The sequence below is a fragment of the Mus pahari genome, chromosome 1, assembly GCF_900095145.1.
Source record: "Mus pahari chromosome 1, PAHARI_EIJ_v1.1, whole genome shotgun sequence".
Lineage (NCBI taxonomy): Eukaryota > Metazoa > Chordata > Mammalia > Rodentia > Muridae > Mus > Mus pahari.
In genome coordinates, this window is record NC_034590.1 from 155,939,285 (window position 1) to 155,951,117 (window position 11,833).

General features: G+C 46.1%; 1 protein-coding gene across 1 annotated transcript; it reads left to right on the forward strand.

The window, feature by feature from the left end:
* The first annotated feature begins 584 nt into the window (after positions 1 to 584).
* Hif1an (hypoxia inducible factor 1 subunit alpha inhibitor) lies at positions 585 to 9,098 on the forward strand. Its single transcript, XM_021202305.1, has 8 exons — positions 585 to 779; positions 1,016 to 1,266; positions 3,601 to 3,749; positions 6,076 to 6,221; positions 7,104 to 7,210; positions 7,604 to 7,667; positions 7,925 to 8,035; positions 8,793 to 9,098. Exons 1-8 carry the CDS (start codon positions 603 to 605, stop codon positions 8,835 to 8,837), a joined length of 1,050 nt encoding a protein of 349 aa, XP_021057964.1. The 5' UTR covers positions 585 to 602; the 3' UTR covers positions 8,838 to 9,098.
* The last annotated feature ends 2,735 nt before the right edge of the window (positions 9,099 to 11,833 follow it).

Here is an 11,833-nt window from a genome sequence, read left to right on the forward strand (position 1 = left end):
GAAAAATCAAATAATACTAAACAAAAAGGATTCTTTTCTGGATTTTATATTACTTTAAAAAAAAAAAAAAAAAAAAAAAAAAGGATGGTGGCTTGCTGTGTTATCCAGACTGGCTCTGAACTCTTGAATTCAAGTGGTCTTTCTGCTTCAGCGTCTGGAGTAGTTGGAACTATAAGCCCTTGATCTTCTCTAGATTCTGGATGAATTCAGTTTGCTATTAATCATCTGTCTAAGCCTTCAGGACAGCTTTACCCAAGGTCTACTTGCCTCCGTCTTTGCTGATGCCTTAAGTGGATCTAAGCGTTGGCTTCTCTCCCCACCCATGGCCTCCGTCTTTGCCTCTGTAGGCTTGAACGTAGGGAGGCAGCAATATTTCGTGGGCTTGTTTGTCCCTTTTCTAAGGAGCTAAGCGGGTCAGCCTTACGGAGCCTAGACTGTAGTGCTGCAAGTCACCGTTAGGTAGCGCTCCTTCAACCTAGGCGCCCACCTACTTAAAAGGTCTCGACCGGTTTCTCTTGCAGTTCATCTCTATGGTGTTCGTTGTTGTTGCTTCCGGAAAGGGCGGAGCTTCCACTTCCGGCGGGGCCGTCCCTAGAGTAGAGATGGCGGCGACGGCAGCCGAGGTTGCGGCCTCTGGCTCTGGAGAGGCCCGGGAAGAAGCCGAAGCTCCGGGTCCGGCTTGGGATGAGTCCCAGCTACGAAGTTACAGCTTTCCGACCAGGCCCATCCCACGTCTGAGCCAGAGTGACCCGCGGGCGGAAGAGCTCATCGAAAATGAGGTGGGGGGCGGGGCTGCTGCAGAAGGGGTGGAGGACGGGACCCCGTTAGCGGAGAGGTGGCACACTGATCGGATTGTGGACAGAGACTTGAGAGGCGGGAAAGGGAGATGCTAAGTCAGGACTGCTTGACAGGAGACATTGTTGTGAATTTGACAAGTACAGATATCGTCGAAAAGGACATATTAGCTCCTTGGAATTACTTGATTGATTTTTTTTTTTTTGATGTTTTTGCTTAGGAGCCTGTGGTGCTGACCGACACAAACCTTGTGTATCCTGCACTGAAGTGGGATCTCGAATACCTGCAAGAGAATATTGGCAACGGGGATTTCTCTGTGTACAGTGCCAGCACCCATAAGTTCTTATACTATGATGAGAAGAAGATGGCCAATTTCCAGAACTTTAAGCCAAGGTCCAACAGGGAGGAAATTAAATTTCATGAGTTCGTTGAGAAACTAGAAGCTATACAGCAGCGCGGGGGAGAAGAGCGGTAAGTTGCCCCGTCAGTAGAACTAGGACGTCCACTTTCCTGTACTTGGTTGAAGGTGTGGTGGAGTTGGGTAAGAAGAGACTTGGCACCTCCAGCCGTTGGGTTCCACGAGTACATATTCGGCTCCGTGCTTTGGGTCTTGATGGTCCTTTTTAGCTTAGTGGATGAGGCTAGCATTAGCCTTGAACTGTGAGTCGAATTTTCTGTCTTTGGTAGTTAGAGTGACAGTTGCCTTGCAGGGTCAGTCAGATGAAAAAAAAAGGCTTTGACCGTGCCTATGTAAGTCATTGTGCATCTCTGTTTGGGAGGGCTGTCCCAGAGTTCAAAAATTTCATGCTCAAAAATGGAAGATTTTTATTTAAAATCTTTTGATTTCTTGAAAAAAAAATATTGTGTTTTATGTGTGCAGGTGTTTGTATTTCGTTGCTATTGTTTTGTTTTTTTTTTTTTTTTTTTTTTGCGGGGGTGGGGCAGGGACTCACCCTGGAGCTCTAGCTGACCTCGAACTTGCTATATAGGCTAGGCTTTGCCTCAAACTCGCTAAGATCCTCTTGCCTCTGCCTTGAGTGCTGAGATTAAAGGTGTGCATGGTGTTTACCTGTATGTCTTGCACACCATGTGTATTGAATGCCTGTAGAGTGCAGAAGACATTCCATCCTCTGCAAAGAAGTTGCAGATAGCTGTTAAGTGCCAAGTGGGTCCTGGGAACAGAACCACGTGGGTCCCTGTCTCCTACTGCAGCTGTTATATGATGAGCCATCTGCAGCCCTTTTGACATTTTAAAACGCGCGCGCGCGCGCACACACACACACACACACACACACACACACACACACACAGAGTAAAACAGTTATTGCTTGTTGGATTTAGCCCTGAAATTTTACAGTTGGCAGTCTTGGCTCTCAAGCACTTTCCTGGCTAGGGACAAAAAGTTCAGCAGTCCTTTATGATTTGGGTTGAGGGGTATCAGGATACTCTAGTTTTGGGAAGGTCAGAGCACATTGCTTGATACACTGTTTTGTTCCATTGGTCAAAAAGCATTTGGAAGAGTGATTCTTTCTTCGTTTTTGTTTTTATTTCCACTTCTGAGGACTATCCAGTTAAATAGGTTCCAGACAGCAGTCAGTCCCACATTATAAAATTGTCCCTGGAGAATTGCTTACTCTGAGTCCTTAACAGTGAATGACTGTCCCACATTTGGTGGCCATTTCTGGAGTACTCTGTAGTCTCCTATCTTGATTCTCTTTCTGGCTTCCTAGCATCAGAATGTAACTTAAGTGAATAGATTTTAAAGGTCTGGGCCAATGAGATGGCTCATTGGGTAAATGTGCTAAGTGCCCAGCACGACAGCTTGAGTTAATCCCCAAGACCACCATGGTGGAAGAAGAGCATCAGCTCTCACAAGTTGTCCTGTGACCTCACATGCATACTGAGAGAGATTCTGAGCTTTTATAACTCAGTTGTAATAGGAATATGGTTTAGATTTGTGGCTTACTTTGTTTGTTTGTTTGTTTGTTTGTTTGGTAAGTAGGTGTGTTATACCTGGTGCATGTGTGTAATCGTAGCACTCAGGAAGTGGAAGCATAAGGCTCAGGAATTCAGGGCCCTCCTCTCTTATCCTGAGAGAGCTTACCTAGGAGGTTCCTTGTAGCTAGGTTTTTCCAAGTTACTGAGATTTCTAATTAATGTTGCCATAACTGTTAAGACTTAAGGCAGTGAAGTCCCTTATTTTCACTCATACATGCTTGACCTGGGTCACATCAACTTGTCAATTCCTGACACAGATTGTCCCAGTAGTTACAATCTGGAATTTTGCAGTTGGATGTAGCAAAGGAAAAAACAGGATAGTGTGGACTATTTCCTAAAATCATACTTGGAAGGAACACAGTCCCTCTGTGACATTGTATGGGTCAAACCAAGGTCTCCCACAAAGGAGGCAGCTGGTGGGCAGTGTTAGAATCAGCTACAGTGTCATCAAGGGCCAGAGGAGGTGGAGGTGAATCAGGTCCTGAAAGGAGTCAGATTCATCATAGTCTTTGTAGACAGGCTTCCAGGGAACTAAATTTTGTGAAATCCCCATGTGCGTGGACCTTGTTCTGTGAAACCTTTAATTCTTAGGTAGACTCTATTGTGATCCAGAGGGTTAAGAATCACATCTTTGAAGAGCTTGTTGTGGAGCAGAGCTCAGACACGGAGAAAGAATTCAGCTCTGTGACTACCGTTCAACTTCTTCCCTTGAAGATGCTAGTAACAGCCTTGAGTTTCCAGACGTAGAGAGGTACTACCAGGGACCACTCACATATACTGATGGAACTTTTTTCTTGGGGAATGTAGGTTGTATCTGCAGCAAACACTCAATGACACCGTGGGTAGAAAGATTGTCATGGACTTCTTGGGTTTTAACTGGAACTGGATTAATAAACAACAGGGGAAACGTGGATGGGGGCAGCTGACCTCTAACCTGTTGCTCATCGGCATGGAAGGTAAGAAATGCTTCCAAAAGTATGGCTGAGTACCATGCAAACCTGGTTTCTAATCCTGTCTCCACTACTTAGTAGCCGAGTGACTGGAAACTAGGCACTGAACTTTTTAATGCTTCAGCGTCCTCATCGGCAAAAGGAACAAGACAGCATTTTATAAGTAGCTACCACAATTGAATGAGATAATGTATAATTTAAGTTATTTGCATAGTGGCATGCAGTCTTAAGGAAGTTCTTTTCCTCTCTCAGTTGTGCTATGAGCACAGCTGCCAAGATAGGGAGGTCCCCGTGAAATGCTGCCGCGTTCCATCGCATTGCAGGATGTTGAGGGATCTATTCCTGTACAAATGGAAACTTGTTTTAAGAAGACAGGTTCTCACTATGTAGCTCTGGCTGAAACTCAGTATATAGACTAGAGTGGCCTTGAATTCACAGAGATTCACCTGACTGCTGGCATAAAGAAAGGCATGCACCACCGTGCCTGGCAGAGACTATTTTTCTAATAAGGTGAAACCTTATCTCTTAAATACATATTTATGGAGTTCAAAACTGAAACGATATAAATAGGCATTAGCCGTAAGTCTTCTCCCCTTACTCTCAGTGTCTCAGTTTTCCTCTCCAGAGTCACTTCATGTCATACTCATTTGTGTTTCTTGCTGGGAGTTTTTATATATACACAAGTAAATATATAAATGTGTTTTGACTTTTTAATGGTTTTTAAATTTTTAATCTTATTTGTATAAATGGTTGTGTACATGTATGTATGTATGTATTGTGAATATGCACCTTCTGTGTACCTGGTGCAGGTAGATATAAGAAGGAGGCAATGGATCCCCTCAAACTGGAGTTAAGGTGGTTGTAAGCCATCATGTGGATGCTAGGATTACTGATCCTTTGTAAAAGCAACAAGTGCTCCAAACTGCTGAGCCACCTCTCCAGCGTTTAAGTGGTGTCAGGAGAAGGGACAGTTTGCAGGGTGGACAGTTATTTTTCAGTGTCCAGCACCAGCTCAGTGCTAAACCATCAACAGCTGTGCAGTGATTACTGAGTAAACTTGGAGAACCAAGAAACAGAATGATGTCATTGGCCTGATTGCGCCCCTGAGTCTTCTCCTTTGACTGGTATTTCTCAGATTTGGGCTTTTGATAGTACTATTCAAGAGGTTTCGCACAGTGCAGCTTAGGAATTGATTGACACTCACCTGCCCGTTTAAAACCAATTTTGGCTTTTTAGAAAAACTCTGGTTCTGCTTTCCTGGCTCTGGGCCAATCTTTCCTTTGCTGTGGCCAGGTGCCTCTGGTGGAGATGTGAGGGCTACTTCTAGGACGCATTTGGACTGTCCACAGTAGGACGGCAGCAGTCTTGGCATACTAGGTGTTTAGTTTGTGACAGGGTTTCACTGTATATACCTGGTTGGCTATAAACATACTACGTAGCTCAGGATAGCCTGGCGCTCACAGCAGTGTTTCTGCCCAGCCTCCCTAGAGCTACGACTGTAGCTGTGACCTTAGTTATACAGGATAGATGGAATGTGCATTAGGGCAGAACTAATTCAAGGTACCAGTATATGGATGTGTATATATATTTACACTTGTGACATTGGGGACTGTCATAGGTCCTTGCATGCGGACAAGTGCAGTACCATTAAGCTGTCCTAGCTGTTTTAAAAACATTTTCAGGTTAAATCAGGGTTTCACTAAGTTGTCCGTGCTGGCCTTGAAATTATGATCCTCCTGCTTCAGACTCTTAAGTAGCTGGAATCACAGCCCTGCGTTATAAGGCCTGGCCAAGGTGACATTCTAAACAATGGCTCTTAAATTCTGCAGCCCTCTCCAGTAATTGAGTCCTCTCTCTCTCCCTGAGACTCAGCAGTCCAGTGTTGCTCTGAGCGACTCTATCCCACAGGTGTGTTGAGGCAGGAACAGCACTTGAGAGTCTCTGGGCACCGGAAGAGCTCTTCAGAGGAGAGCGTGTGCGCCATCAGTACCAGTCCTCTCAGTTCTCCTTGTTTTGCTGCCCTTGGATTATTGCCATAGTCAAGAAGAGTGTAAGCTTGTTGTCTGACAGACGTATTTAATGAACTCTTGATACTAGTAAGAGTGTCAGCCACCAATGAGGATAATTTCCCAGCTGATGATATACCTTGCCCAGTGATGGTTGCTCAAGTTTTCTACACATAAAATGGAACACTTGACTGATTCACTACAAGTTAAGTTAACGCTTAGCTAGGAAGACAGCTAGCAGCACTAGGCTGTACCTGCATTTCACTTGTGCAGTGGAAGCCACTACCTCAGCTAAAAAAAAATGTCCTTTTTGGGTTTTTTTGCAGGAAATGTGACACCTGCTCACTATGATGAGCAGCAGAACTTTTTTGCCCAAATAAAAGGCCATAAGAGATGCATCTTATTTCCTCCGGATCAGTTCGAGTGCCTCTATCCATACCCTGTCCATCACCCCTGTGATAGGCAGAGCCAGGTGAGCTCCTGTGGTTGAAGAGGGTGTGTAACTCTGGGCTCCAGGAATGTCCTTGCCCTTCCCTTTGGACATCAGGTCTGCTTTACTGCTGGTCTTGTCTACAAACAAGACTCCCGTGATGATCTCAGATATTTGTAAGTATAAACAGAGCTAATTGCTGGGGGACAGACCCCACCATAATGTTGGAAGACTTAGATTCCTTAGTCTGGCTTTGTTTGTTTGTTTGTTTTTTGCCTTGGTTTCATCAGTTACAAATGCCTCCATGGACTTTAGCAACTGTTCTCTTTTATTGTGTATGCTTCTTCTTTTTGATAGGGAGATAGGTAAATACAATATTTTCTGTGTATGAGTATTTTGCCTGCATATATTTATATGCACCATGTGCATGCCTGGTGCCTGTGGAGGCCAAAAGAGGAGGTTGGATCCCCTGGGACTGGAGTTTCGGATGGTTGTGAGGCCACCATGTGGTGTGGGAACCAAACCTGGGTCCTCCACAAGAGCAGCAAGCACTCTTAGCTTCTGGCATCCTCTTGAGGAGAAAGATGCCTTGCTACTTCATGTAGCAGTCTTCCGGTTAGAATGTGCTTGGGGGAGAAGTTTGCAAAGGTTTGGGTAATGGATGAATCCTTATTCCTTGTGTCTTAAGGCTTTGAGGAGTTCTTCAGAGCTCAGGAGCACTGAAATCTAGAATTCTTTATAGTGTAACGTGAGCATGGACTTCCTTAAGTTATTCTCTGAAAGGGCCAGTTAATAGCCATTGTATCCTCTCCATACAAACTGAAATCATTTTTTTAAGTCTTTTCTTTTTTTTTTTTTTTTTTTTTTTTGTAAGCTGCTATAGCATTCACTGGACTGACCTTTTTTCTCTTTCTTGACCCTTAGGTGGACTTTGACAATCCTGACTACGAGAGGTTCCCCAATTTCCGAAATGTGGTTGGTTATGAAACAGTGGTTGGCCCTGGGGATGTTCTTTACATCCCGATGTACTGGTGAGGAGGAGGGGGTGAGGCCTCTTGAATACTTCCTTTCCTGTTTCCAGAAGTTCTGTCTGCCCCTTCTCAGTGTGGCAGGGTTATCTACCTGCAGGAAGATTAGCTTGTCCAGACTGAGCACACTGAGCATAGAGGACAGCACTCTTAAGAAAGGAAGACTTTTCCTCAAATCCAAAGAGATCTGTATTCCCTGTACCATCCTTCATCGTTTGGAGACCAAATGCCCCAGCCCCCAGCCCACTGTGTGTTTCACAGGATGAGCATAAAGCACCTGTCTTCACTCTTTCCTTTAACTGGACTATATGAGGTTTTCATCCTTATCTCTGGAAAGTAAACAGGAGTCTCCCCCCTCCACCCGCCCCCTATTCTTTTTCTTTTTCTTTTTAATAGGTGGCACCACATAGAGTCATTACTAAATGGGGGAATTACCATCACTGTGAACTTCTGGTATAAGGTGAATATTAGTGAAGTTTTGTTGTTGTTTTTATTGATATATACACACAGACATATTTTTTTTTTATTTGTGTGTATGTGTGTCCATATGGAACTGGGACTGGGGTGAAGTAACCATAGAATTAAGTGGTTTGGGCTGGGTGGGGGTTGTTGATTATCCCTGGACATGATTTGCAGGGAGTTAGAAGGGAGGCTGGAACTAGAGAGGTAGTGCTGCCAGCCTGGTTAAAGGTTCCTGAGCTCCTGCTTCCTTTGTAGGGGGCTCCTACCCCCAAGAGAATCGAATATCCTCTCAAAGCTCATCAGAAAGTAGCCATCATGAGAAACATTGAGAAGATGCTTGGAGAGGCCTTGGGGAGCCCACAAGAGGTAAGGACTGATAACATTCTTTGTAGCTCCACTGTTTTAGTAGCTGCTGGCTTCTCCATAGAGTTGATTTGTATATTTAGGAAATCTTGTTTTCTGTCGAGAGTGGGGCTTGACTGGCGGATCTATTATAATCTGTTCCATGCTAGTAGTAATGTCTGCCTCGGGGCGTGTGTGCCATCTGGGGACCCCTGAGCAGATTCTTATGGAATGAGAAGTGTGTAATAAGGCATCTCCTTGTGCTCTCCCAGCTGGGCCAGGGCTGCTCTAGGTAGCGCTGAGTCCTGCTTCTCACCCAGGTACATTACCGATCCATTGGGTAAAGATTGGCGGTGTGGATTTTACCTGCCTTTCCTCCTTCCTGTGGTTACTTTCAGCATCAGAGGTGCCTATGGGGCTGAGAGCACCAGTACTGACTGCAGGTGGCCTTTTGTTGAGGATGGAGAAGCATTTAAAATTCCTCAGGCACATTGGAGAAACCTGCAGACACACTTTTCGGTGTTTGGGGGTTATTGGTTTATGGGTGCTGCTTGCAGATGCACAGGGCATTATAAAAGGGAAGGAAAATAAACTGGACCTCCAAAGGATTATTGTCCTAGAATATTAAGTTGACATTCAGGAAAGTTGATTAGAAAGCTTACAAGATCTGAAGATCATTTGTCCCTGCCCTTAGCTGACGATTGCATGTCTCTAGGTACACCCAGTCCTACACCAGGATCAGGAGCTAGGCAGTTCTGATTGGCTTCTCATCTCTTTACAGGTGGGGCCTTTATTGAACACCATGATTAAAGGCCGTTACAACTAACCTGCCAGAAGGTCACGGCCTCCTGCCAGGTGATTGCTGTTCTGCCCACATGCTTCGTTGATGAGGACAGGACACTCCAAGCACTAGTATTGCACGCTGCACTTAATGGACTGGACTCTTGCCATGGCCCTGGAGGCAGGTGTCTGAGGCGAGGCAGGGTAGTTGACTCTATTCCCATTTGGAAAGGTTTCTCACCCTTGCCTCTTGAGCCCCAGAACCTTCCCTCTTTGCCCCCCTGAAGTCCTGCATTTAGTGTGTGGAGTCCCAGCTTTTGGTTGTAATCATGTCTGTGTTAGTCTGTTAACCTCAGGGTATGTGTGTGTGTACATGTGTGCATATGCATGTGTGTATACACACACATGCATGTATCTGTTCCTTGTTCCCTCTTCCTGGGTCAGGATGTCACGTCTGGCTCTCAGCTCCTGTCCCCTGAAGCCTCAGTGCCTCAGCCTGGGAGGAGGGATGCTCCTGTATCCCTACAACATCTGGGCTGTGGTGCCAGAATGAATCTGCACATCAGTCTGCCTTCTGCCAGTTTTTGCAGCATAGTCAGGCTACAAACCAGGTGGCAATAACTGCTGGGACCCTAGTGGGGACATTGAGATGAAGGCTTATCTTTGGGAGGTAGCCTTCTAGTGGAAGAGGATTCGATAAGATTCCAGTTGAGAACTACATGCTTAAGCCATACATAGAAGGAAAACTTGGGGACCTAAAAACAGGATTGTGCATATGTCCAAATACAGGCATTTGCAGCTTTTCTCTTCAGTACCAGCTCTTGTCCCTGTGCTACAGTGAGGGATTCTAGCTCTGACTTTTTTGGGCTCCAGGGGTATGAACCTCTGCATGTGTGTGTACACAGCTGCACACTTGTATGTATGTGTGTTCACACTTGCCATCCTTCTTGCTTACTAAGGTTCTCGACTGCTAACATTGTCCAATGTGACAGTACAGTGTGAACCCCAGATACTGCCTGACTTAGCCTATAGCTTTTACACTCGGATTTTAGCCATTCTTTCTTGGTCAGATCTTACTGCAGCCTACCTAAAGCTGACTGGCTCAAGCCTCCAAGTCCTGTGTCTTTTCCTGTCCAGGCCACGTCCCTGCTCCTGCTGAGCTTCCTGGCTGAGTAGATGAAATGGGGTCAAACTTAGGCAGCTAACTCAATACCTTTCATCCACCTCAGGGCAAGGGAAAAAAATGTCCTCTTGCCTCTTAGAGCCAGCGCCTCTGCCAGACCCAACAAAGTGTCGCATGTCAGCTGGAGTAGAACTGGGAGAGCTTGGAGATGGAATTTACTTTTCTATTGGTAGCTGTGTATGGGAGCCCTCCTTGGGGCTGCAGCTTATGGCTGGTCAGCTCAACGTTACACACCACAGAGCGCAATCATTCATATCTGTTAAGAGGGAATGGGGCCCCTGCAGCTTGGCAGAGTGGTGACCCTGTGTCCACTTACCTCAAGTCCCTTCTCTGTCATCCTTTTTTCTCTAAAATCTGAGTTGGAAGTCTGATTTTATTCTTTTCTTTGTCACCTTTTAATCCCATTCCCTGTAGATTTGACCTCCGGTGTCCAAGCTGTGGGTCTTAGCCCTGAAGCTCAGCTTACAGTGCCCCATGGACTGAAAAGATGCATGCGTATGCTTGTACACCCCTGTGTGCATTTAGGGGAGGGAGCTTTAGTACCCCATTCTGGGGGCTCTGATGCAGCGTGGTTGTGCAGACCTGGTACCTTCTTGAGTATAGCTCTTTAAATACAGCCAGTGCTGGACAATGTGATTGCAGGAAACGCATGCCTCCATCTCTTGGGAAAGAGGAATGCAGCAGAAGAGGGAGGCAGAGTGGCATCAGTTTGGCCACCATGGCGGATTTTCATTCTCCGAAGAGCTATGGTCCTGGCTCTGCCCTCAAAGGTTGTCAGGGATGTGTAGCAGGGAATCTGGATCTGCTTGGTTGATCCTTCAGTATAACGCTACTCTCACAGGTCTGACCCAGGGTGGCTGAGGGCAAGGAGAGAAAAGGTGAGCTTTGGGACCATCACAGGATTGGTCCTGATGCTGGGATGATGTCATAGCTGTTCCTGATTTTAGACACCTGATGTGTACCTGTTGTTCTTAGCTCTGTCCCTCACAATGCTGCATGGTAGCTTCTTCACAGATGAAGAAACCACTCAGAGTAGGTGAAGAGTAATCAAGAGCAAACCTAATGCCATTTAGCTACAAACCCACTACTCCCCTGCTCCTCCATTTCTTCCAAATGCTGTTGGTTCTCTACCTCACCTCAAGTCTTGTTCCCTAGACAGTGTGCAGGTAGACTCAGGCAAGAGGTTGTGGAAGGGTGAAAGGCTTTGGGGGTTCCAGCTAGAGACATGGAAAAGCTGCCTGGAAAGCCATCTTAACAAGCTAAGGGTTCTGGGAAGCAGCAGAAGAGTGAGCTCCGGCCCTGCTGGGGAAGGGGGTGCTGTATACTCTTGAATGTAGGTCCCGTAGCGCCTCTTACCGCTGCATGCTTAGAGGTGGCTCTAGCAACTCGATTTGTGTTCTGCTGAGCCACTTCCTCCTGGGGATGGCATGCAGGAGCTCACCTAGGCTAGGGCTGTTGAGGCTCCAGTTGTACTTGCAGCAGAGCAGGCATCACTATAGTGTACCCATTCTAGCCAACAGCATGGGAGTCCGACGTGCCAAGGAAGGTGGAAATCTGGGCTTGTCCAGGGGTCAGCCATCTTGCAAGCTCTCGTGTTTATACCAGCAGTACAGTGAAAACTCCTGTTTTGTGAAGTCAATATTTGCTGGGGGGTTAGAGTTCCGGGTGGAGGAGGGGCTGTTGTGGGCATCAGTGGAGCAGATGCCCAGGATGCCTGGGGGAGACCAGCTTCCCCTACAAATCAGAGCTCTAAATTACAAGGTTTTTACCAACGCGAACAGTTGGGGGAAGTCGTCTGCTCTCATTTGCGTAATGGTTTCTGTCACTGGTGATTAGACACAGGATGAAGGAAAAGAAAT